The sequence below is a fragment of the Rhinopithecus bieti genome, unplaced genomic scaffold, assembly GCF_001698545.2.
Source record: "Rhinopithecus bieti isolate Rb0 unplaced genomic scaffold, ASM169854v2 scaffold_2454, whole genome shotgun sequence".
In the NCBI taxonomy this organism is placed as follows: domain Eukaryota; kingdom Metazoa; phylum Chordata; class Mammalia; order Primates; family Cercopithecidae; genus Rhinopithecus; species Rhinopithecus bieti.
The window spans coordinates 1,019,499-1,046,701 of record NW_016803843.1 but is presented as its reverse complement, the minus strand read 5'-3'; the positions used below and the strand labels follow the sequence as shown (position 1 = coordinate 1,046,701).

At 38.9% G+C, this 27,203-nt stretch overlaps 1 protein-coding gene across 1 annotated transcript in view; it reads left to right on the top strand.

The window, feature by feature from the left end:
- The window catches only part of NSUN3 (NOP2/Sun RNA methyltransferase 3), a 63,800-nt gene that overhangs the window by 13,400 nt on the left and 23,197 nt on the right, over window positions 1-27,203 (top strand). The window contains exons 3-5 of the mRNA XM_017855115.1: window positions 6,578-6,921; window positions 16,723-16,877; window positions 17,615-17,736. Coding sequence (XP_017710604.1) covers window positions 6,578-6,921; window positions 16,723-16,877; window positions 17,615-17,736 — 621 coding nt within the window. The remainder of the gene's footprint in view (window positions 1-6,577; window positions 6,922-16,722; window positions 16,878-17,614; window positions 17,737-27,203) is intronic.

Below are 27,203 nucleotides of genomic sequence, written 5' to 3'. Positions count from 1 at the left end.
CTTCTTTATTATTCTGGTTAGCAGTCTATTTTGTTAATCTTTTCAAAAAACTAGCTCCTGAAGTCACTGATTTTTTGAAGGGTTTTTTGTGTCTCTGTCTCCTTCAGTTCTGCTCTGATCTTAGTTATTTCTCGTCTTCTGCTAGCTTTTGAATTTGTTTGCTCTTGCTTCTCTAGTTCTTTTAGTTTTAATGTTAGCATGTCGATTTTAGATCTTTCATGTTTTCTCTTGTGGGCATTTAGTGCTGTAAATTCTTCTCTAAACACTGCATTAAATGTATTCCAGAGATTCTGGTACATTGTGTCTTTGTTCTCATTGGTTTCAAAGAATATCTTTATTTCTGCCTTAATTTCATTGTTTACCCAGTAGTCATTCAGAAGCAGGTTGTTCAGTTTGCATGTAGTTGTGTGAGTGAGTTTCTTAATCCTGAGTTCTAATTTGATTGCACTGTTGTCTGAGAGACTGTTATGATTTTTGTTCTTTTGCATTTGCTGAGAAGTGTTTTACTTCCAATTTTATGGTGAGTTTTAGAATAGGTGTGATGAGGTTCTGAGAAGAAGGTATATTCTGTTGATTTGGGGTGGAGAGTTTTGTAGATGCCTATTAGGTCCACTTGGTCTAGAGTTGAGTTCAAGACCTGAATATCCTTGTTGATTTTATGTCTCATAGATCTTTCTAATATTGACAGCGGGATGTTAAAGTCTCCCACTATTATTGTGTGGGAATCTAAGTCTCTTTGTAGGTCTCTAAGAACTTGCTTTATGAATCTGGGTGCGCCTGTGTTGGGTGCGTATATATTTAGGATAGTTAGCTCTTCTTGTTGCATTGATCCCTTTACCATTATGTAATGGCCTTCTTTGTCTCTTTTGATCTTTGTTGGTTTACAGTCTGTTTTATCAGAAATTAGGATTGGAACTCCTGCTTATTTTTGTTTTCCATTTGCTTGGTAAATATTCCTCCATCCCTTTATTTTGAGCCTAATGTGTGTCTTTGCACATGAGATGGGTCTCCTGAATATAGCACACTGGTGGGTCTTGACTCTTTATCTAGTTTGCCAGTCTGTGCCTTTCAATTGGTGCATTTAGCCTATTTACATTTAAGGTTAATATTGTTATGTGTCAATTTGATCCTGTCACTATGATGCTAGCTGGTTATTTTGTCCGTTAATTCATGCAGTTTCTTCGTAATGTCGATGCTCTTTACAATTTGGTATGTTTTTCCAGTGGCTGATACTGGTTGTTCCTCTCCATGTTTAGTGCTTCTTTGAGGAGCTCTTGTAAGGCAGGCCTGGTGGTAACAAAATCTCTCAGCATTTACTTGCCTGTAAAGGATTTTATTTCTCCTTCACTTGTGAAGCTTAGTTTGGCTGGATATGAAATTCTGGGTTGAAAATTCTTTAAGAATGTTGAACATTAGCCCCCACTGTCTTCTGGCTTGTAGTTTCTGCCGAGAGATGCTCTTAGCCTGATGGCTACCCTTTGTGGGTAACCTGACTTTTCTCTCTGGCTGCCCTTAGCATTTCCTTTATTTCAACCTTGGTGAATCTGATGATTATGTGTCTTGGGGTTGCTCTTCTCAAGGAGTATCTTTGTGGTGTTCTCTGTATTTCCTGAATTTGCATGTTGGCCTGCCTTGCTAGATTGGGGAAGTTCTCCTGGATAATATCCTGAAGGATGTTTTCCAACTTGGTTCCATTCTCCCCATCACTTTCAGGTATACCAATCAAATGTAGATTTGGTCTTTTCACATAGTCCCATATTTCTTGGAGGCTCTGTTCCTTCCTTTTATCCTTTTTTCTCTAAACTTGTCTCCTCGCTTTATTTCATTAAGTTGATCTTCAGTCTCTTGTATCTTTTCTCCTGCTTGATCAATTCAGCTATTGATACTTGTGTATGCTTCACGAAGTTGTTGTGCTGTGTTTTTCAGCTCATCAGGTCATTTATGTTCTTCTCTAAACTTGTTATTCTACCTAGCAATTCATCTAACCTTTTTTCGAGGTTCTTAGCTTCCTTGCATTGGGTTAGAGTATGCTCCTTTAGGTCAGAGGAGTTTGTTATTACCCACCTTCTGAAGCCTACTTCTGTCAGTTCGTCAAACTCATTCTCCAGTTTTGTTTCCCTGCCTGTGAGGAGTTGTGATCCTTTGGAGGAGAAGAGGCATTCTGGTTTTTGGAATTTTCAGCCTTTTTACACTGGTTTCTCCCCATCTTTGTGGATTTATCTACCTTTGGTCTTTGATGTTGGTGACCTTCAGCTGGGGTCTTTGAGTGGACATGCTATTCCTTTCTGTTTGTTCGTTTTCCTTCTAACAGTCGGGCCCCTCTGCTGCAGGTCTGCTGGAGTTTGCTGGAGGTGCACTCCAGACCCTGTTTGCCTGGGTGTCCCAGTGGAGGCTGCAGAACAGCAAAGATTGTTGCCTGTTCTGTCCTCTGAAAGTTTTGTCCCAGAGGGGCTTGCCAGATGTCAGCCCGAGCTCTCCTGTGTGAGGGGTCTGTCAGCCCCTACTGGGAGGTGTCTCCCAGTCAGGATACACGGGGGTCAGGGAACCCACTGAGGAGGCCGTCTGACCCTTAGCAGAGCTTGAATGTTGTGCTGGGACATCTGCTGCAGTCTTCAGAGCCGTCAGGCGGGGATGTTTAAGTCGCTGAAGCTGCGCCCACAGCTGCCCCTCCCAGCAGGTGCTCTGTCCCAGGGAGAGGGGATTTTATCTATCAGTCCGTTACTGAGGTTGCTGCCTTCTTTTCAGAGACACCCTGCCCAGAAAGCAATAATCTGGCAGTCTGGCCACCGCAGCCTTGGTGAGCTGCAGTGGGCTCTGCCCAGTTTGAACTTCCTAGTGGCTTTGTTTACACTGTGAGGGTAAAACCACCTACTCAAGCCTTAGTAATGGCAGACGCCCCTCCCTCTACCAAGCTCCGGCATCCCAGGTTGATCTGACTGCTGCTGTGCTGGCAGTGAGAATTTCAAGCCAGTGGATCTTAGTTTGCTGGGCTCTATGAGGGCAGGACCCACCGAACCAGACCTCTTGGCTTCCTGGCTTCAGCACCCCTTTCCAGGGGAGTGAATGGTTCTGTCTTGCTGGCGTTCCAGGTACCACTGGGGTATGGAAAAGAAAACTCCTGCAGCTAGTTCGGTGTCTGCCCAAACAGCTGCCCAATTTTGTGCTTGAAACCCAGGGCCCTGGTGGGGTAGGCGCTGAAGGGAATCTCCTGGCCTGCAGGTTGCATAGACCATGGGAAAAGCATGGTATCTGGACCAGAGTGCATGGTTCCTCAGGCTTAGTCCCTCACGGCTTCCCTTGGGTAGGGGAGAAAATTCCCCAACCCCTTTCCCTTCCCTGGGGAGGTGATGCTCCACCCTGCTTCATCTCACCCTTTGTGGGTTGCACCCACTGTCCAACCAGTCCCAGTGAGATGAACCAGGTACCTCAGTTGGAAATACAGAAATCACCCACCTTCTGCGTTGATCTTGCTGGGAGCTGCAGACCGGAGTTGTTCCTAATGGGCCATCTTGTCAGCAATCCTCAGTACCTGTCTTTAAATCTGATTGGGGCTCTCTCCTCCTTAAATTTTTAATGGCTTCTCATCACTTAGAAGATAAAATTCTAAAACCTTATCACATTATACTTGGCAATCTTCTGCCATGATCCATACCAGACTACTGTTTTTTAAAATGCACTGTTCTTTCTCATACCTGTGTGCTTGTACATGTGGTATTAGCTTTATCCTGAAACTTGCTTTCTCATTTCTTCCTACAGATAATTTCTTCTCATCCTTCAAGATTTAACATATTGGATAATATACAAAAGCTAATGTTGTTCCTAAATTAATAATCCTCTTAAATAATAAGCTTAAAAGGAAATATGCAGGATTAATAACCTCTCTAAGAGATAGGAAAGAAAATGTGAATAAATGGAGAAACATGTGATCAGGATTGGAAAAATTGACTTCAATAAAGATGTGAAATATCTCCAAGTTTAATATAATTTAATATAATGTAATATAATCCTAGGCAAGGTTACTATATCTCTACCTGTCTACATACACAAATATTTTATAAATTATTTTTAACTGAACTTTTATTCCAAAGTTCATCTGAAAGAATAGGCATTCAAGATAGCTTCGAAAATTCTGAAGAAAAAAAGAATGAATAAAGATTTGTCCTGTCTGATGTTAACTAATTGGAAGTGTGCTACTCCTTTTTAGCTAAGGGTTAGGCACATGATGCAAGTCAAGCCACTCCTGTCTGTATCACTGTGTTCCTGATCATTTTTTTGGTACACGTGACTCAACACTGGATAGATTTTTCAGCCTGTTTGCAGGGTAGGATTAGGATGAACTGCCATAGGACTTACAATAGTGGCATTTGCAGATTTCCCTTTGGGGTCAGTCTTAAAGCAATCTTCCCCAAAGTGTAGTCCTGGGGATCAGCAACATGAGCATCACCTGAAAACTTGCTAGAGCTACAAATTTCAGGCTCTCTTTCAGACCTACTGAATCAGAAACTCTGGCTAGGTCCCTGCAGTCAGTTTTACAGACCCCTGATGCACACTGAAGTTTGCGAACCTCTTTCTTAAGAAAGAGGTTGTCATCCTCCAAAACAGCTGAAACAGGTATGCCAGGCTCCCATGACACACCATCCATAGTAAGAGGCAGTGAAAGGAGAAAGCAGTTTCACGTATTAGCCCTAAATTGAAATTCATGTGGCACGCTTCCAGTCGCAGGTGTTACATTTCAATCCAGTCATTCCTCACATAGGCAGCTCCAGGGTGTGAAGCAGCTGGAATTTATTTAATTGACCATAGTTAATGAGGCTCCCAAATAACTAGAAAGGTCAGCTAGTAAATAAATTAAATATTTCCTGCTGGATCATCTGTCAGTTGATATGAGTTTGTGATTGTCAAGAGATGGAACTCTTGGAACGAATACAAATTTAGCATGGTAAAGCTGCTGGGGGAAAGCCTGCACCATCAATCCATAAGTGGTTTTTAAATCATCCTTGGTTTTTTATCATCTGAGCCATTCATCGCCTCATTAACTCTATTAGTATAGAGTTCACTGTAGTTAGTTTCCCATACCTTTTATCTTCATCAGAGGAAAACACTCATTCCCTCTAATACCTTTTTATGATAGTACTTTTCCCTTTAATATTAATAGTCTCTAAGAAATTAAATATTGTCACTAAGAAAAACACTTCCTTGTGCAGAGTGATGGACAAAGATTCATTTGGACAGATTTAGAGGTTTTTTTTTTTTTTTTTTTTGAGACGGAGTCTCGCTCTGTGGCCCGGGCTGGAGTGCAGTGGCCGGATCTCAGCTCGCTGCAAGCTCCGCCTCCCGGATTTACGCCGTTCTCCTGCCTCAGCCTCCCGAGTAGCTGGGACTACAGGCGCCCGCCACCTTGCTCGGTTAGTTTTTTGTATTTTTTAGTAGAGACGGGGTTTCACCGTGTTAGCCAGGATGGTCTTCGAACTCCTGACCTCGTGATCCACCCGTCTCAGCCTCCCAAAGTGCTGGGATTACAGGCTTGAGCCACCGCGCCCGGCCAGATTTAGAGGTATTTAAAGGCAGGCCGCCTTTTTGTTTTTCAGGATGTTCTACAGGGAGGGACTAAGCTGAGTGTAAGCTGAGGCATACCTCTCTGGTGCAGAATTTAAACCTCAAAAAACTCAGTAATCATAATGTTACCAGTATAGGGTCTTGACTGCAAGTTGTCCAGATTCTTGGAGTTTTGAACAAAGAATCGGACAAAACACACAGCCAAGCAAGGAAAGAATGCTGCAACAAAGAGATTTATTGAAAGTGAAAGTACACTCCGCAGTGTGAGAATGGCCACAGGAGTGCCACAAGGGCCACAGATACAAAATATTCTTGGGTCTGAATACCCACTAGAGGTTTTCCATTGGCCACGTGGTGCTCACCTCATGTAAGTAATGTAGTGGCCCACAATCAGTCTGATTGGTTGCGGAAAGCAGCCAAACAGGCTGCAGTGAGGTTACAAAGGTTACACTCCTGTGCAAATATCTGATTGGTTGTGGACAGCAACCAGTCAGAGACTGAAGTGAAGTTACGAAGTTGCACTTCTATTCAAGCATGTGATTGGTTGCAAAAAGCAACAAATTAGAGGTACTTTCAATTTCCCATTTGCCATGCAGAAAATGTGAGGGTTTGCAAAGGGAGTAGCCCCTGGTTCTTTTGTTACTTAGGCATGGAAAGTCAGGGTTTTCCTTTCAATTTAGTTCTAGGAATTCAGCATGAAATGACCTGAGGTTCCCTGTCTCCAGACTCTATTCTCTTGCCTCAATATTATAATATTTCAGTGATCACAATTAGTTTTTGAAAAGCCACAATGAACGAAATACCAATTTTTAAAATAAAGACAGAATCATAACAATGCTGGATTCAGTCCTATCAGAGCCTCATGAGGCAAAAGGAAGAGTCAGGAATACTGATCCTGTCTCTTAAAATCACAGGTAAGTGAAGTATAAAACTAGGACCATATTCACCTGATTCATAATATAAAATTGTATTGGTGTGTGTAATATTAATATTCTCTTATTTTCTCTTATTCTATTTCTAGGGAGATACTGACATCTCCATCATGCTGGCAATATGCTGTCCTGCTTAACCGATTCAATTATCCTTTTGAACTGGAAAAGGATTTACATTTGAAGGGTTATCACACACTCTTTCAAGGATCTTTACCCAACTATCCTAAATCAATGAAGTGCTACCTTAGCAGAACTCCAGGCCGAATCCCTTCAGAAAGACACCAAATTGGAAACCTGAAAAAATATTATCTCTTAAATGCTGCTTCACTTCTCCCAGTGTTGGCTCTGGAATTAAGGGATGGGGAGAAGGTTCTGGATCTGTGTGCTGCTCCTGGAGGCAAATCAATAGCTCTGCTGCAGTGTGCTTGTCCAGGTAGTGTGCTTTTCGTTCAGTATTTGACAACTTTTTAATATCCGTATGTTACAGAGAAGTTTGAAAGTGTATATGAGGAGAAACATAAGATTGAGGTTGCAAACTCGGGAAGCCTGAAAACTAGGACAATATGGAGAGTAATGGAAATTTTTGCTGAGGAATTCAGTATAAATAACATTTTTTTCAGCAACTTAATTCTAGCAGGTGATTGGAAACAAAACTTCAACATTTTGCAAGTACAGATCTGTCAGATGATATGAATGCTCATAAGCTGGATAGGTTTTTTTTTTTTGTTTACCTTTATGCTTCAGTCTTATATATATATCCTTGTCATACTTCTCTGCAACAAAAACATGTACATTTAAAATAATTGTTTGATGTCAATAGAATATAAGGTTCCAAGGCAGTTCTTTCTGGTAGAAATATAATATGAAGCACATATATACCCTTAAATATTTAAGTACTTACATTTAAAAGGTAGAAAGAAAGAGGTGAAATTAATTTGAATAATACATTAAACCTGATACATTCAAAATATTGTTTCAATATGTAATCAAAATAGAAATTATGAGATATTTTACATTCTCATTTTTTTACAGGTCTTTAAAATTGGTTACTTTACAGTTACATCACATTTCAGTTGAGACTAGCCACATTTCGAGTGTTCATAGTCACATGTGAGAAGAGAGTATAGTATTAGACAATCCAACAAGTCTTTTCAGGTCACTTTTTCATTACCATTATTATTAGAACCAAAGCAATACACAGTTTTATAAATGTTTGTTAAAAGTAGCAAGTCAACATGTAATATAAATTTTTTTCTTAATGATTTTTCTTTTAAAACTAATTGTTTTTTGGCCGGGCATGGTGGCTCACGCCTGTAATCCCAGCACTTTGGGAGGCTGAGGTGGGTGGATTACGAGGTCAGTAGTTGAAGACCAGCCTGACCAAGACGGTGAAACCCCATCTCTACTAAAAAATACAAAAAAATTAGCCAAGCATGGTGTTGGGCACCTGTAATCCCAGAATCCCAGCTACTCAGGAGGCTGAGGCAGAGAATTGCTTGAACCAGGGAGGTGGAGGTTGTAGTGAGCTGAGATCACGCCACTGCACTCCAGCCTGGGCGGCAGAGCGAGAGACTCCGTCTCAAAAAAGCAAAATAAACAAACAAAAAAAACTAGTTGTTTTTCTTTTAAAACTAATACATGTTTCCCTGAATAAATATTACTTACCACTGGATGAGGCAGAGTTGAGCATCAGTTCTGTCTGGTTTTTGTGTGATGATTCTGTTTTTATAGATGCCAGTGTTGTTCATACAGATAAGAAGATGAACTGGGTGTGGTGGCTCATGCCTGTAATCCCAGCACTTTGGGAAGCCAAGGCAGGCGATCACTTGAGCTCAGGAGTGCTAGACCGGCCTGGGCAACATGGGAAAACCCTGTCTCTACAAAAAAAATTCAAAAAGTTAGCTGGGCATGGTGGTGCATGTCTGTAGTCCCAGCTACTCAGGAGCCTGAGGTAGGAGGATTGCTTGAGCCTGGGAGGTGGAGATTACAGTGAGCTGAGACTGCAACACTCCATCAGCCTGGGAAACAGTGAGATCCTGTCCCAAAGAGAATTGTGTTACGGTTGTTTTACTGATTCTTCAAACTCCTGATTTATAGCCCCAGATCACATACAGATCTTTCATCAAGCACTATTCTAATAATCTTATTAGGTAAGCACCATTTAAGTCCATTTTTGATTTTGTTGAAAGCAAACGACGTGAAACCATTTCAATTGCAAAAGGCAGTGTTGGCCTTTTTTTTTTTTTTTTTTTTTTTTTTTTTTTGAGATGGAATCTCACTCTGTCTCCTAGGCTGGAGTGTAGTAGTGCGATATCAGCTCTCTGTGACCTCTGCCTCCCAGGTTCAAGCGATTCTCCTGCCTCACCCTCCTGAGTAGCTAGGATTACAGGCATGTGCCACCATGCCTGGCTAATTTTTATATTTTTAATAGAGATGGGGTTTCACCATGTTGGTCAGGCTGGTCTCAAACTCCTGACCTCAAGCGATCTGCCCACCTCAGCCTCCGTAAGTGCTGGGATTACAGGCGTGAACCACTGTGCCTGGCTGACTTCACTTTTTCAGCCAAGACACTGATGTGTTGAACTGCCTTTGTTTGATGTTCTGGAGATTTCTACACCCTGGCATGTTGTGCCATAATAGGATTCTAGATGTGTAGGAAGCTTGCTTGTCATTTGTAAAGTCGGTGAAGGGCCGTGTGAAAGGAGATGCCCCACTGGAGGTGTTCTCCTCCTTTAGGAAGTTGATGATCTGAAAATGGCTTCTTCTGAAACTGTCCAAGCCTTCCTGTCCCTTAGAACATTGGTATGTATCCCCAAGGCATGTATGTTCCAGTTTGAAGACTGCTTTTATACTTTTATATGAGAGCATTCCCTGTTGAAATAGATTTAAAATTCTTTTATGAGAAATGTGAATCTAGTTGTACTAGGCCTTGGTACAAATATATCAGTTAACTGTATATTTAGGAGGAAATATGCCCAATGTTTTAGAGTTCTGGTTGAAACTCAGCTATTGAAGCTTGCTGTATTTTAGAATAAGAAATCACAACAAAAATACTATTTTACAAGTTTACCTCATTATTTTTATAATTTAGGCTGAAGTTTTGTGGAGTTGTATGTTATAAGGAGCACTTATTTTTTCTTCTAAGTGTAAGTTAAAAGGCTTATACTAATTAATTCTGGATATAGAATTTTAGTATTATAAAGGATGGAAGGAAAATGTCAAATGTGGTTACCATTTTGAAGAGAGGGCATTTTAATCCTAAATTATCCTCATTAGTAGGCTATAAATATTTTACACATTTATGGTAGCAAAGTTGATTTGATTAGGAATCCAAAGGCAAACTGATATATTCTAGGAGTTTGAAGTTGAGAAGAATCTTCCTGTTCTTATATCAAGGGCAATGAACTACAGGCAGTGTTCCAAGTAAAGTAGCTTTTCATCTAAGTAGGACTAATGATAATGATTTACTAAGAAGTACAGATGTCTTCATGCTGATGCTTAAAGCCCAAATTAGGTTAGCTACAGTGCTTGAATTTGGAATGTAGAAGGAATGCTAATCAAAGCTTTTATAAGCAAAATGTAAAATGATGGCTGCAGTAAATGTGCATTTGTACACCAAATTTCTTTAGATCAGTACTGGCCTTTATTCTGGGCCAAGAGGCTTATGGCTTTGAATGATTATTATGTTTCAGGATGATTTTAAAAAAAGAGTCTACTTTCTGTTGGTCCAGCTGCTCTCACCTGTTACCACATTGATGGACTGACCATGGTTTTTGTCAGCATAGCCTTTTTAATGTCCTGGTCTTGGCAGAAAAAGAGCAAACAATATGGATTCTAAATGGGAAAACATCAGCATATTAACTAAGGATGACCTAGCTTGGTGGAGTGTCTTAGTCAACTTTCTGGCTGAAGTCTATGTCCTTCTAGGCATGAAAATCTCTTTGATGTCAGTGATAACTTTTTTGGTTTTTTGAGACAAAGTCTTGCTCTGTTGCTCAGGCTGGAGTGCAGTGGTGCGATCTTGGCTCACTGCAGCCTTGACTTCCCAGGTTCAAGCCATCCTCCCTCCTCAGTCTCCCAAGTAGCTGGGACTATAGGCCATATGCCACCACACCTGGCTAATTTTTGTATTTTTTTTGGAGATGGGGTTTCACTGTGTTGCCCAGGCTGGCCTCGAACTCCTGGGCTCAAGCAGTCGGCCTGCCTTGACCTCCCAAAGTGCTGGGATTACAGACATGAGCCACGACACCTAATAGTGATAACTTTTTGATCTCTGGTTAGTATAGAAGACTGAAAAGACTCCTTTCTTTGTTTAATTGCTTTTGCTGTCCTTCCCGCTTCTTCATCTTTAGTCCTTTTTGCACCTTCTACAAGTGTCACATTCTCCTTTCTCTTCCCCTGCTCCTTTTCATTCTTCAGATTATACTTCAGGATTTAACTTTCCTGGAATGCCTTCTCTGAACTCCCTGCATTAGGTGCATCTTCTTTGTGGTAATGAAAATAATAACCATTTTGTAACACTTCGTATGTGCCAAGGACTGTGTTACTCACATTGCTTAAATCTCTGCTTTTCAAACATTTTTTTAGTAGTCTCTGCTTCCAACATCTTGTTTTTTATTTATTTTTTCTTCCTCTCACCTTCTCCCAACATCTTTTGTTATACCCCCATATATAAGTCTTCCTAAAGTCCTAGAGCTCCGAGGAACTGTGACTATCACTGGTGACCATTATTTAACTCTCCGACTCTGTGAGCTGGGTATTATTATTCCCATTTTAAAGAATTATCTGAGACAAGGCGAAGTACCAAATTGCCTAAGGTAAGTGGCAGAGCTGGGATCTGAACTCAGGTTTTCATTGTTGTAGTTGTGCTATTGACTATTCCAGGGTCTCCCAGTACTACAAATGCTGACTTCTGTAGCAGCCTCTGTGAGTCTCCTGGAGCATAGGGACAGATCCTTTTTTTTTTTGATGTAGAGTCTTGTTCTGTCGCCCAGGCTGGGGTGCAATGCTGTGATCTCAGCTCACTGCAATCTCTGCCTCCTCAGTTCAAGCAATTCTCATGCCTCAGCCTCCCGAGTAGCTGGGATTATAGGTGCATGCCACCACACCTAATTTTTGTATTTTTAGTAGAAATGGGGTTTCACCATGTTGGCCAGGCTGGTCTTGAACTCCTGACCTCAGCTGATCCACCTGCCTTGGCCTCCCAAAGTGCTGGGATTACAGGCGTGAGCCACCAAGTCTGGCCCAGATTCTTATTTATCTTTGTGTCTGCAGCAGATACCACTGGCCTAGTCCATAACAAGTCCTTAATGAACCAGAACCTCAAAGTGGTTGTACTCTCAAGTGCATTTTAATCTAATGTCAACCACATTTTAACAAATTCATCATCACCATTTTGTTCTTTTGTGAATTTGTAACATTGTTTCCAGGTTAGTTTAAAGAAACTTACCATTATCCTTTGCAGCACTTTTTTTTACAGGTAATCAGGCATGAGTAGGGCAGGAGAGGGTAACCCCCACCTACCAGGAATGTCAGGCAACCATCAGGCAATGATTTAGCAGTTATCACACTGCCTCTCTAAAAATGACCATCGGCAGCCGGTGCCCGGGAGAGGCAATTTCCTGATGCCTCACAGTTGTCACACTAAAGTGATAATTCACCGCAGGCACCAGAGAGAGGCAATTTCCCAAACAGATAAAAACATTTGAAATTGGTCATCAGCTTCCAGTAAAATCTCAGGAATTAGGCAAGTGAGCTCAAGCATGTGCATCAAGAGACAAAATGGCAGAGTGTGACCTTCCGGGGCCATTCCACTGAAAAGGGAAGAAAGCCTCGGGTGAGCATGCAGAGTTTCTAAACACACTGTGCGTGCTCACCTCCCAAGTGTAAGGAAGGCACTGCGCATGTGGGGAGCTCACCCTTAAGGAAGAATAAAGGAAGAGGGGTGCAAGACGCTGGAAGTGGGCCAGCATATAAAGTCCTAGGAATAAGGTTAAATGGGGCACTTGACCTCCAAAGTACTCACTTGGGTCTCTTCCAAGTGAACTGTCCTTTCCTTCTTGCTCTAAAGCTCTTGAGTAAACTTCCACTCCTGATCTTAAACTTGGCTTGGTCTCTTTTTCTGCCTTACGCCCCTCAGTCTAATTCTTTCTTCTGAGGAGGCAAGAACTGAAGTTGCTGCAGACCCATATGGATTTGCTGCCCACTGGCACTTTTAGTACATAGGACAGTATGATTATTCCAATTATAATACGAGGGGAACATAGAAAATGATCATAAATTATAGCTTATGGCTCCAAAGAATAATTGGAAAAACTGGAAGGAAGGCAAGATTATTGTTTTTAAGTTAGGTCTATTAAAATGAATGAATGAATGAAACTACCAATTTCAGTTTCTTTCCTTGGACCAAAGATTGCCATGTACAGATGCTAAATCCTCAGAAATTTGTTAAATTTGCCCCTTTTCCTGTTTAGATGAAAAAAATATTAAGATTTGGTTTGTTTTTGACAAGCACAAAATTGCCCCAATGTAGTGTTAGTATATATGTGAAACTTGTATTGTGACACTTTATATTTCTTATTTTTAAAAAGTTTAACCAACCTAAGACCATTTCAAATAAAATCTACATCTAAGCAATAATTCTGCTGGAAGCTATTTTAAAATGCTGACTTGAGAATCTTGACTCAGACTATATACAATTTAGTGAAAAGCTGCCCTGATTTTCAGTTGTAATAATTTAAATATTCATTATTATAATACCATGCTTCAATCAAGTCATCTACATTTAGTGTGCACATACTAAATGCAAGGCATTGGATGGTATGTGTATAGAGGTAAGGGATATAGAAATGATGAAGATTTCTGTTTCCTGTGGTGTGACAGACTGGGTGCCCTAACCAACCCCCCTTAAGAAAATAACTAAAAATGTAGGATATAATATTAGACACATTTTTTAATGCATACATTATCTTTAAATACTCAGTGGCCAAAATCTAAGAGAGAGTGGGAACCTTGAAGGTAAATTGTGTACTGAAGCTGGCTTTTGACTTGGGAACATTTGCTTAACGTGAAAAACTTACATGTTTTTTATTGCTTCATGAGAGTGAAGGAATATAAAACAAAGCCAGAGCCTACCCAAGCAGAGCATCTAATAGAAGATTCATTTACATCAAGCTGGCATTCGGAGTGCTATACCCTCCATATAAGGTAAACCAGGAAGAAATTGTCCTCTCCAAATGACTGTAAGGAAAATTGCCTGTCTTCAGCTTTGATGCTGGGGGAGGAGAAAAAATACCCTCTGAAATCATTATAGTGAAGTTGCAGAACACTGAAAATGAAGAGAAGAACTTAATAGCAACCAGAAAGAATGGAGAGCTTAGTTTCAAAGGAACAGTGGACAGAGGATTGACACTTGAGAGTAATAAGAGAAACCAGCATTCAAAGGAATGTAAAAGATGACTGTCAATCCAGAAATATATCCAGTCAATAATGCTCTGAAGAGCAAAAGTGAAATAGAGAGAGAGATTAAGAGTTTGTCACCAACAATTCTGAAGGATGTGCTTCAGGAAAAATGAAAGTCATCCAAGATGGAAGATAGGAGTTAGAAAAAAATGAAGAGCAAAGATGGGATATTATGTGGGGAAAGTCTAACCATCCTTGGCTATAGAAGACCATGATAATGTTTTGTGGGATCAAAAAATGTAAGTCCAAAGAAAACCCAGATATACAATAACAGTAGCATCTAAAGCAAGAGTGTTACAAGATTCTTGTATCTTTTAGGAAAGTTGGTGAAAATTGACTTAGCTTAGAATTTTCTTAACACGTGCATATTAAAGGTCTTTTGGGTTACCGCTAAAAAAGTTGAAATAGAATATGAAACATTTAAACTAGAAAAAGAGGAAAATTGAATGAAAGATGAGTAAGACCTCTTTCCTCTGAGGCCCTTAGTATTTGATAGGCAGTGGTGAACAATGGCAAGAGTGACTTTGGGGATTATCTTGTGGACCCAGCTTATGCATCACTACAGATATGGTTGGCTTCATCTTTACTCCCATCCCTCACCTCGTGGCTGGAGCCACTTGAATTGTTTCCAGAGACTGGAGAAACCCTAGCAAAGGCTCATGCCATTCATGCAGTTGTCTGCTGCTAATGCTACCACTGCCACAAATTGAAGAGCCTCCCGATGAGTGCCAGCTGACAAGCAGAGATCACCTCACCTGTGTGCTTGCAATACCTGGCCTTGGGTACTGCCTGGTTTCTTAAGCAGTTGCCTAAAGGGGTCAGGTACACAACCCCAAAGTAGGTAGAAGTTATCAGCTCTTGGTGTGGACTTTAACCAATGAGAGAAAGAGACAAAAAGCAGCCAGCAGATTGTTCTTCCTCCTTGCTCCACTAACCTCCAGTTCGTAACAAGCCTCTGTAATTTCGAACTGTAGAGTTGCCCTGAGAGACTGACCAAAGCTGTAGACAGCTTGATTACAAATCCTCCTGTATCTATCCTGCTCCTTCCGTGATTTACTTCCTTTTTTCTCTCACTTTTCTTCCTTAGAATTGCACCCTGTCCATACCATGAACTTCTGTCTTAAATTGTTTTCTAGTGATTTCAGCTAAGACAAGGGCTCTTAGACACCTATTTAAGTTCCATTAGCAAGTCCTCCAAAAGATACCCAAAACAAAAATGAAAACTAGCTGTACAGATGTGCTTTAAGATGATTTTCTACTCTTCTTCTCAACAAAATTGATGCCACCTCCTGGGCTCCTTCCCTATAGAAACATAGAAATATGAAGCCCTGGGCTGGGCACAGTGGCTCACGCCTGTAATCCCAGCACTTTGGGAGGCTGAGGCGGGTAGGTCACCTGAGGTCAGGAGTTCCAGACCAGCCTGACCGACATGGCAAAACCCCATCTCTACTAAAAATACAAAAATTAACCAGACATGGTGATGTGCACCTGTAATCCCAGCTACTTGGGAGGCTGAGGCAGGAGAATCGCTTAAACCTGAGAGTCGGAGGTTGCAGTGAGCCGAGATCATGCCACTGAACTTCAGCCTGGGCAACAGAGTGAGACTGCATCTCAAAAAAAAAAAAAATATGGAGCCCAGGTAGTAGAGACGGTAAGCCATACACAGAAACACCTCTCATATGAGATAAATAAGAGAAGTACAGAGTATGTTTGGGAATTGGAATAGTCCATCAAGTTTGGTAGAGCACAGGGTATACTGGGGAAATAGTGGGAGATTAAAATGGAAAGATTGTCCTGAGGTCTGGCTATTATGGACCTTGATTTAAGGACTCTGCATTTGAACTTTATTCAGTGGATGATGAGAAGTCATTAATTTTTTTTTTTTTTAACTTTTTAACAGTGCAATGACAATCAGAAAAAAAAAAACCTAACATATATATGTGTGTGTAAATATATATATATGTAAATATATATATGTATATGTAAGTATGTATTTGAGCAAAGGCATTACAATTTTTTTTTCCCTTCTATGTTAAAATTTAATGTTCAGTTAGTTCTCTAGTATTGTTTCCTTGGTAACCTGACAGAGATTGTCACTATGTTTCTAGGCAAGATTGCTTATGATAAAAATCAGCCTGATTGGTGAACTGCATGTGGGCTGGGAGAAAGAATAAATAACCCCTAGAGACCTGGTAGAGATGCCATGCTTTGGGTCTTCTGAGTACAGTGATTCTTATAACGGGGCATGTCCCTGTGGAGACACTGAAAGCCTGTGGAGTTGTTAAAAGAAAAGATGGTTCCTGTGGGGCAGGAGACTTTTAAGCCAGGACAGTTCCTGCATCTGCCCCAATGTGAGTCTCATCTTCTTGCACCTGAATTACCACCTGTGTTTACTCTTAAGCGTTAGTTCTTTAGAGTGAGAACCGTGTCTGAGGTATTGGTTGTATAACATATCTTTAGGAATCTATAATTTTTTATAGGTTTTACCTCTAATAAAATTAAACTTGGTGGAGCAAATGCTGAGAGCTTCTGAGAGACTGTGTAGGCGTGACTGTTGTAAATGTTTTATGTAGTAGGTATGTGTATCCATATATACATACACGTACACCTTATTTCTGTTTTTAAAGCATAAGAAAATTATGATGTTTACCTCTGAGCCGTATTTCTGCATAATTTTGATGAGTTAACTTCTTCCTGAAATTTATTTGCTGAAAAGTAGAAATTTAACAGTTCCATTGCCTTCATTTGAAACTTTTTAATCTTTTTTATTTAGGTTATCTTCATTGTAATGAATATGATAGTCTGAGATTGAAGTGGCTGAGGCAGACGTTAGAATCTTTCATCCCACAGCCTTTGATAAATGTAATTAAAGTGTCTGAATTGGATGGCAGAAAAATGGGAGACGCCCAGCCTGAAATGTTTGACAAGGTACTTTTATTACATTGTGAAAAACTGATGGATGCCCAGTGATACCACTATTATGTTGCTTTGTGGTTGTTATTTTCCATCTGTTCTCAGACATAGCCTGATACAGTTTCTCAGTACCCTGGAAAATTTTGATAAAGTGAATGTGGAAGCAGTTTTCATTTGATGGTCAGCATGGTTCAAAGGAAGCAGTAACATTGGGATTGGGGATTATAGAATGTTTTATATTGGCAGGTAACTCAAAGATACTCAGGAAAAGATCAGATATTATTTGGGTCAGTACTGTATTGCTTTAATTCAGTAACATTTCATATCAGAGTATGACAGTTGAAGAAAAAGAGGTCATTTCAGTGAGCTGAAATTGAAATATTCATTCTTAGAAATAAGTGCTGAAAATTCAGAAATATATTAATGTCTAATTACAATGCGTAACTTTTGTAAAAGTTTTTGCTGTGGTTGTCAAATATATCAAATAGCATTAGTAGACAGAGTAAACTTTAATTCTCCCATCCTAAGCCCCCAAAAACAAACACTGAAAGTACATGGTAAGTTTTTTTGAAAAGTGTTAGTGAGGAAATGCCATAAGGAAAAACTTCCTGTGGTGTATTTTCAGTTAAAAAAGATATGTTTTTATTTATTTGCTATTTGTTTACCATGTTCTAGATAATTTCTCTATCTATTTCGTGCCTGAGAATAGATTGTCAGTGCATATTTGCATCACTTGCCCTTTTTTTCTCTAGGTGTTAGTGGATGCTCCGTGTTCAAATGATCGAAGCTGGTTGTTTTCTTCTGACTCTCAGAAGGCATCCTGTAGGATAAGTCAAAGGAGGAATTTGCCTCTTCTACAGATAGAGCTCTTAAGGTAGGGACTGTTAATACAAAAGTGTATTTTGGTGTCTGATGTAATTTAAACAGGTGTGATAGAACATGTCAGGCCCCCAGTGGAGGGCTTGCTGTGTAGGTGTCAGTGATTATTCCTCCAAAGGCTGCACTCAAAAAATTCCCAACTTCTTCCTCTTTATCGCTCATGCTATAATGCTCACCGCCCCTCCCCCCACCCCCAGTGACATGTAGTCTTGCTGTGCATTGTCTCTTAAAGGGCATAGACAATTTTACTGTAGTTCAAAGTTGTTTGCTCACTGGTACCCAAGCCCGGGGGTTCATAGCCCTGTGTCTTTTACCAGAATCTGAGCAGCTCCTTAAGAATAGCTTTGAATCAGGATGCATGTTTTGTTAATGTTCTGGATGAATCAGCCACTAGCAAGTTGTAGCTCGTTGTTAGTGCTTGTCTCCCCTCTGAGAATTTTCCAGAAGGACCTGGCCACTGAACATTTGGTTTCATTAAGAACAGAGCCATTTTGAAACATTATTGTCCAGGTTCCAACAGCGATTTTGACGTATGCCCTACTCCCATGTAATTCTTCTTGTTTAATGCTATATCAAATATTTTTGTTTGTCTGTTTTTGAGACAGTCTCACTCTGTCGCCCAGGCTGGAGTGCAGTGGTGCAGTCTCGGCTTACTGCAACCTCTACCTCCCAGGTTCAAGCTATTCTCCTGCCTCAGCCTCCTGAGTAGTTAGGATTACAGGTGTGCGCCACCAAGCCCAGTTTTTGTTTTTTTTTTTTTGTATTTTTAGTAGAGATAGGATTTCACTGTGTTGGTCAGGCTGGTCTTGAACTCCTGACCTCATAATCTGCCTGCCTCGGCCTCACAAAGTGCTGGGTTTACAGGTGTGAGCCACCACACCCAGCCGCTAAACCAAAATTACCTATAATATGTAAAATACAATTAAATGGTGCCTTAATCATTCATTACCTCTTGCACATAGAAAGACAGTGAGTGACAGTATACATTTCCAACTTCTGACCGATACACAGCGATGAACACATACCATTTCCTAAATATTATAACCAATACTAATACATAGCCTTGTATCAGATTACGTCTCAGTTCATTATGATGATTCTTGGTAGTATTTATCAGAAGGCTTTTCTGAACATTTCTCATCCAGCAGTTAGACCATTTGTTTGTATACTTCTGATGTCCACCTTTCATGTAACACTAAGATATTTTGAAAACTTTATACCACCTTACCCTTTTACCCTTTGGGTTATTAGCTTTGAGATGACCTAGATCCTTCTGTAAATCTTTTCTCACCTAAGCTTTATTGATTTGACTTCTTCATTTTTTGTTTGTTTGTTTGTTTTTTGAGGTAGAGTCTTGCTCTGTCACCCATACTGTAGTGCAGTGGTGTGATCCTGGCTGACTCCAACATCTGCCTCCTGGGTTCCAGCAATTCTCATGCCTCAGCCTCCCAAGTGGCTGGGATTATAGGTTCCCGCAACCATGCCTGGCTAATTTGTGTATTTTTAGTAGAGACGGGGGTTTCACCATGTTGACCAGACTGGTGTCGAACTCCTGACTTCAAGTGATCTGCCTGCTTTGGCCTCCCAAAGTGCTGGTATTACAGGCATGAGGCAGCATCCCCCAGCCTCAGTTTCTTAATTGTTCCTGCTACATCAGCCTTGCCATTGTTATTCCTTACACCTGCAACAGATACTAAATCTCGTGATGGCTTATTAACATTGTGATCTGCATTTTTTTTTAAACAGTAAGCAAACAAACAGGCTTCCTGAGAATATTATTTTTCTTCTCTGTCTCCTGACAAATCTGCCCCCGACTTCCTTTTCTTTCTGTTTATTACCAGGTTTTCTGTGATATATTCTGTCTACTGTTTTTCCTCCCATTTTGTCTCAATTAATTATATTTTATCTTCTGTTTCCTTTACTCTTCCAAACCTATTCTTATTAAGGAACTATTAACTTTTAAAATTTTTAGAATTTTTAAAATATATTTCTAATTATACAGGTAATACATGAAACCATTTTCATTGTAAAAAAATAATACAAATGAAGCAAAAGGCCCTGTTGGCCACATGCCCAACCAAATATCAGCTTTCTTCTTAGAGTTAACTGTTGGATTAGTAGCTGTATGTAGTGAAATACATTTCAAAATACATTTTATCATGATATGCATATTCTTCTGTTACATGGTCTTTTTTTTTTCACCAAATATTTCTTAGTCTTTTCCATGTAAGTCTACTTTGTTCTCTTTAACTTATATGAAATATTCAAGAGGATCTATTGTATTCCTTTTCAATCCTTTAATCCTCTGTTTCTGGATATTTACATTGTTTCTTGTGTTTGTTTATTTGTTTACTTTTATAAACCATTCTTTAATTTGTCTCATCAGACAGGTCTACTAGCATTTTTCTAGATTAAATAAATATTGAGAAGTAGAATTGAGGATGAAATATTTTAATAGCTGTGTTGAATTGTTCTCCAAAAAGGCTATACCAGTTTATACTCCTTGCTGCACTGGACTTTGTTTACTGCTTGCTCCCTCTTAAAATATTCTCTTCCCTTGACATTTGTGATCATAGGCTTTCCTGGTTCTCCCTACTTCTCAGTTATGCCTTCTTTGTATATTATTCAACTTGCTGCTCATCAGCTTATCCCACAAATTTTGGGTTTCTTTAGCCTACTGATGTTAATCCTTTTCTCTATCTGATGGCTTCAACTGATATCTCCCAATACATGAGCTTAAACTATCTCCCAAATACGAGTCTAAGCTCAGATCTTTCTCCTTAGCCTCAGACCTATATATTCAGTTACCTATCCGAGATCTCCAGAAACTAAAAGCTCAAATAATTAAGATAAAAATCATAATTTCTAATTATCTTAGGAGAGAGAATCTCCACCAAATCAACAAAATAAAAAATCAGAATAGAAATTCCACCAACCTGCCTCTTCCCCCCTTCTCGATTTTAGTAAATGCCACACCACCATATATTTGCCTAAGTCAGACATCGATCTCCAACTTCCCTCTTTCTCGTTTATTGAATCAATCACTAAGATGTCTCAATCACTGAGACACATGTACCTATTACCTATTACATGTACTTATTACATGTGTCTCAAGTTTACCCAATTCTCTCCATCCTAAATAGCCTAACCTAAGCCACCAGTATTGTCACCTAAATGATTTTAACTGGCCCCTAACTGTCCTACATGTCTCCAGTTGTGAGCCGTACTGCTTGATTCTCCACAGTGAAGCCAGAGTGACACATCCGAAATGAAAATCTCGTGTCAATTATCCTTCTGGAAATCCTACAGTGGTTCCCCATTACCAGCAACATTTCACCCTCTTTTATTTTTAATTGGGGGATTTTCCAGTGAAAACCAGAATTTGCTAGACAAATTCTAAAAGAGCTGCAATACTTCATACTGTTAATATACTACTCAAGTCCTCTTTTGACCTGGCCCTTCTTACTTCAGCAACCTCATTGTTTCAGAACTCTTACTCATTTTGTTACAACCATGCAGTTTCTAAAAAGTCCACACAGTGTCTCATTTCCAAGGCCAGTGCATTTCCTGTTCCTTTTCGTTGAGAGTTCTTCTAATTTATGCTCCCCTTTCTCCTGGCAAACTCTACTGATTCTTCAGGAATCAGCTCTGATGTCTCCTTACTGACGCCTTGCCTGACTTCCAGGGAGTGGTGTGGATGTTGTCCTCATGTCCTTACCTTCACTTAAAGATAGATTTATTGTCAGTTCCTCTGCTACACAATTATCTAGTATGTGCCTCTCTTTTTGACAAGACTGTAAGCCCCATGGAAGCAGGGATTGTTTTATTATTTTTATTCCTACCATATAATTTGGTGCCTGGCATGTAGAAGAGACTAAGTAATTGTTTAAAAACAGTATATTACATGGGTTGAGTATTTAGAGTTTATAGGTGTAATTAAATTGATAGCACAGTTAATCTGACAAAAATAATGATGTAATCATTATTGTGCTGCATGGTGATTAGGCGTAAATGTAAAGCAATTCCCATAATTTATTTTGATTAGTATTGCTTTTACATAGCCAAAACATGGCTACAGATGTAATTTAATTTTTTTATCGTTTAATAAGTTTTTCTTAATATCATTTAGCATTTCAATCATCATTGCAAAAAATCATTCACATGCATAAACCCCAGATGGGCACCTTCTTATGTCCCAGCAACGAAGGCTCTTCTGTAGTGGCCACTCCTCTCTTCCATCATCTTACTTCCCTAAAGGAATGGTTTTAGTAGCACATCACTTTAGTAGCAAATTGGCAGGGCACAAAACTGAGATCCCATTCAATGTAGGTTTTCATGTAATCATATGAGACTGAGAAAGGCTACCGCACCAGCCATCGCCCATTCTTTTCCTTCAGCAGCTGCTCTACATTCCCTGCCTCTGCTTCCTGGTCTGCCTGAGAGGTTTTGCAATAACTTGAAGCAGCCAGAATTCTGAGTCCCTTGGCTGTGTGATTATGATAACAAAGGGGAGAGAGCAAGATATCCAAGCTATATGCAGAGAAAATGATCGGATTCCTGACATCTACAAGTCTTGGGGTTAAAAAGATAAAGAAAAAAAAAAAATGATAATACCAGACGTTGAATCTGCTCTTTTATCTCCTGCCCCTGCACTTCAAAAAATGAAAAAAAAAAAAAAAAGACGATAGCAATTTTATCATCAGGAATAGCTCTGTTTTATCACTATATCACTTACCTAGAATTTCCTCCTGCCTGTCTTCCAATCTTTCCTCAGCTAGTTATTGCATTACCTTTTGTTAACAAAAGGCAACCCTTTTATTCCACAGTATGAGATAAAAGGTTTTAAAATGCATGCATGCAAGAGAGTAAATACATTGATGTGTATAAGTTTCATTCATATGAAGGATTGATTACAGATCCTTATTTTCATTTGCAAAGAGCAATTGGAATGCAGGTAAACAAATATTGTCTGGCCTCATACTGTGGACAGAAGATGGCACTCAGAAGTGAGAAAAGGAGTGGAAAAGATAGGCAAGAGGTAAATAAGGGAGACTTTCTGATTGTATTGTTTTGCCAAAGGCTAGACTTGTATGTACATTGCCTGTTGACAGATACGGTGCTCAAAGGTACTTTATACACATGAGAACTTATACAGCCTTTAAAAACAAGGACATTCGGTCGTTTACTACAACATAGTGGGACAGTAGGACATTATGCTAAGTGAAATAAACCAGGAACAGAAAGATAGATACCATATGATCTCACTTCCATGTGGAATCTTAAGAGTTGATCTCACAGAAATAGCATATAAAGGTGGTTACTGGAGGCTGAGGGTGAGAAGGATGGGGAAAGGTAAGACGTTGATCAAAGTCTGAGAGTTAGAAGGAATAAGTTATAATGATCTATCATGCTGCGTGGTGACCACAGTTAATGATGTATATTTCAAAATAGCTAAAAGAATAGATCTATAATGTTTTTATCACAAAAGAATGATAAGTTGGTGAGGTGATAGATATGCTAATTAACTAGATTGAATCTTTCTACAATGTGTACATAGACCAAGATATCACATTATACCCCATAAATATTCACAATTACTATTTTTCAATTTTATAAAAGGTATTTATGCCCTTTACGACTGTGTGAAGGCATGCTGTCACTTTACCAGAAATTATTTATATTTCTCTTACATAAGCAGTCTGCACAATGTTCAGAATTTCAGCTTTTGGAAAGACAGTGTCCTATAATCATATACTCTACAACTCGATATTAATCTGGTACATTTGGTACATTTTTATGAAAAATAAATGAAAATTAATGTCTTATTTGATAGAAGTTTTTTAATGTTAATTTCTTTATTTTTTATTTTTATTTAAAAAAATATTTTAGAGAGAGGATCTTGCTCTGTCTCCCAGACTAAAGTGCAGCAGTGGTACGATCATAACTCACTGCAGCCTCAATCTCCTGGGCTCAAGTGATCCTCCCACCTAAGCCTCCTGAATAGCTGATACTGCAGAGGCATGCTACCACACTTGGCTAATTTTTAAATTTTTTTCTAGAGATAGGGTCTCACTATATTCCCCAGGCTGGTCTCAAGCTCCTGACCCCAAGTGATCCTGACTCTTTGGCCTCCCAAGTGCTGAGGCCATAAGCACGAGCCACTGTGCCCAGCACTGATGTTAATTGTTTAAAAAAAAACTGTTAGTAGATATGTAATGCTCCTTAAATTTTTTTAATTAATATACATATAGAAGTACGTATAATGATAAAAATAGTAATCTAACTTGTTTTTTGTTTTTTAACATGAAAAACGGAAGGCACAGTGATGACAGGAGAAAGATCTCAAAACAATATGAGTTCTTTGTGTACTTAAAGACTCTTTGATTTATCCATATAGAGGTAGAAAAATTAGAATTTTCTATTGAATTTACAGAACATAAAGATAAAAGTTGTATCAGATTTCCTCACACATCTGTCCCAAAGCTATTTTCAGGAGATGAGAATGAGGGGCAAGGATACAAGGAATAATTAAACATAAGCCAGTTCTGTTAATGGAATGCCACTTAAAAGTATATCTTTATTATCATTTCTCAAAATAATTTTTGAGCTGCTCATTCCTGTTACATGCTATGTATGTTCATACTCTTTAATTAAATTCTTTATATCAAGAAAAATAAAGTGGGAAAATATACTGAAAATGAAATATATGTAGTCTTTTAAAAGTGACTATGATATTTGTATAAGAGAAGTTTACATGATTTTTGGGTGAGAAAGCACTGACTGAAGAATATGATTTATAACAAAAATGTAGGTAACTTATTGCAGTAATGTATCATGTCAGTTGTTTCCTAGGAGAAAATCAATCACATTTAAAATACTGACCCCTTCTGGTTTTCTTTTCTCACTACTTGACAAGTAAAATCCAATTTGTGAGCTCATTGAAAAAGGAAGCTTAGATTATTCGGTCACATTTTGAAAATTTGTATAAATCATCCAGATAACAATCCTTAAAAAGTGGTACTCTGACAGCAAGAATTGTGTTTTGAAAGAAACATTTAAAAAAAAACAGAAAACAGAAACACTAACATCTCTTCTCTGATGCACTGCAGCTAAGATAAAGAATATCTAGTGACTGTGCAGCATGGCCTTCATCATTCATCAGCACAGTGGCCAAAAAATTCATATGTTTATATTGCAAAAATAGTATTTGAATATATGGGGCTATCAGAATGGAAAATTCCCACCACTGCTTCAGCTATGTATATGTTTCCTTTTTAAAGTTTGAATAATTCAGTTCATGTTGCATACTATCATCATATGCTTAGTCATATGTTTGGAATCCAGAAAACAAAAGCAAACTACTATTAACAACTACTACAACTACTACTAATAATTATTCTCTTCCTCTTTCTGTTCTACCTCCTCTGTATTCTTCATCTTATTTCTTTTTTCTTTAAGTTTAGGTGGCAGTAGTCAGAGGTTATGAAATTTAAAATGCGCAGTTTGTTTGGGGAAAGAACATACTTCTTTTAACAAGAGTTTACTGATCAAAATATTACACATTCAACGAAATGGTAAAAGCCTGAGGAGCCATCCAAAGCTATAATTTGTAACTACTATATTTTCTTTCATAAAAAATATGTGTCAAATATATATTGACAATATGAATACAACCTTGAAAATAAGATGTTATCAGCATTTATTAATTTATTTAACATTATCTACTTTTTAATATTTATGTATTTATTTATTTTTGAGAGAGAGTCTCATTCTGTTACCCAGGCTGGAGTGCAGTGCATTGATCTCAGCTCACTGCAACCTCCGCCTCCGCAATTCTTATGCCTCAGCCTCTTGAGTAGCTGAGATTACAGGCATGTGCTACCATACCTGGCTACTTTTTGTATTTTTAGCAGAGACGGGGTTTCACCATATTGGCCTGGCTGGTCTCAAACTCCCATCCACCTGCCTCAGCCTCCCAAAGTGCTGGGATTACAGGCATGACCCACCATGCCCAGCCTAACATTATCTACTTTATACTGAGAACTTAGCTAAGCATTGCAGATTTTAGAATATGGAAATGATTCTTGTTCTCAAGGTCCTCAGGCCAATTATCAGAAAATGTGGTTAAGACCTATAATAATAGAACAGTTAGGGTGCTAAGGAAATAGAGAGAAGGATGCCTAACTTTGTTCTTGTTAAGGATGGAGTACAAAATAAGCAGCAGGTAAATATTTAAAGAGATTTGTCTAATATACAATATTATTATACTATAGTATAATAATATACAATAGAGTATAATATACTGGAGCTAAGATATATATATATATATATTTATTGATTTATTTGTTACCTTTGGCTGCATATAGTATGTAGAGTAATAGGAATCATAGTGATATACAGTTGATATCTTTTTCCGCTTAATTTATCGTGAACATTTCAGTTATTCAATAGTCTTTGAAAACATGCCATTCCTTCATTTATGTATTCATTTATTCAGGTAGTTAGGAATACCTAAAACTCTTCTTTCCTTACACAATCTGATTAATGAAAGAAATAGTACAAAACTGTATCCTAATGGAGATTAAAAGATCAACTTTTTAAAGTTCCAGGCAAGAGCTTGATAACTCTTTGGGAAGGAGTTATAGCAGCTGGCCTGTGATCCATTTCTGTTTTGATTTCCAGGGGGACACTCCTAAGGAAAGAAAGAAGGCAGGTGACTCAGTTAAATCTTCTCATAAACATGTAGATAATTGGCTTCCTTGGTAAACAGACGAATGAGTTTTGCTAAGAGGATAGTTCTTATTTATGGCATGCTTTGAGCAGCATGTTTCTGGTTAGGATTGCCTATGGTAAACACAAACTAGCATCTATATAGATTTATGGGGCATGGCTTCCTTCCTGGAGATACCATGTATCAACTGCATAAGGTATTTTGTGACATAACCTAAATGCTCCCCATTGTGTGAAGCGATCTGTGAACATGATTTAGAGAATTCATCTATTCTGAATTAAAAAGCCCATACCCAATACTGAAAGCAAGACCTGGGGAGCTATATCAGCTGTCCCAGACCTTTCTCTGCTTCTCTTGTGCCACTTGATAGCCTGTATACTTAAAATTATTATTAAATAGTAAAGCTTGATAGTGGGTAAGGTCTCTGGTCTGTGTGAATCAGATTTGACAATTTGATCTTTTATGTTAGCTCACTCCTGAACCCCAACCAGGCCTCTGTGATGAAGCTGAATTGAGGGGCATGATTTGGACCTGAGTCCCAGTTGCAACCTTTTTAGTCCAGTTCCACATCTAAATCTGGGGACTCAATCAACTCTTCCCAGCAGCTATTAGACAAAAAGTAAGAGCCTTGCCCCTTACATCCTTGGCATGGAAACATGATTAAGAGGATGAAGGGATAACTTATTCCATAATTTACCACAACTGTTATATATACAGTGGAGAGCTACTGA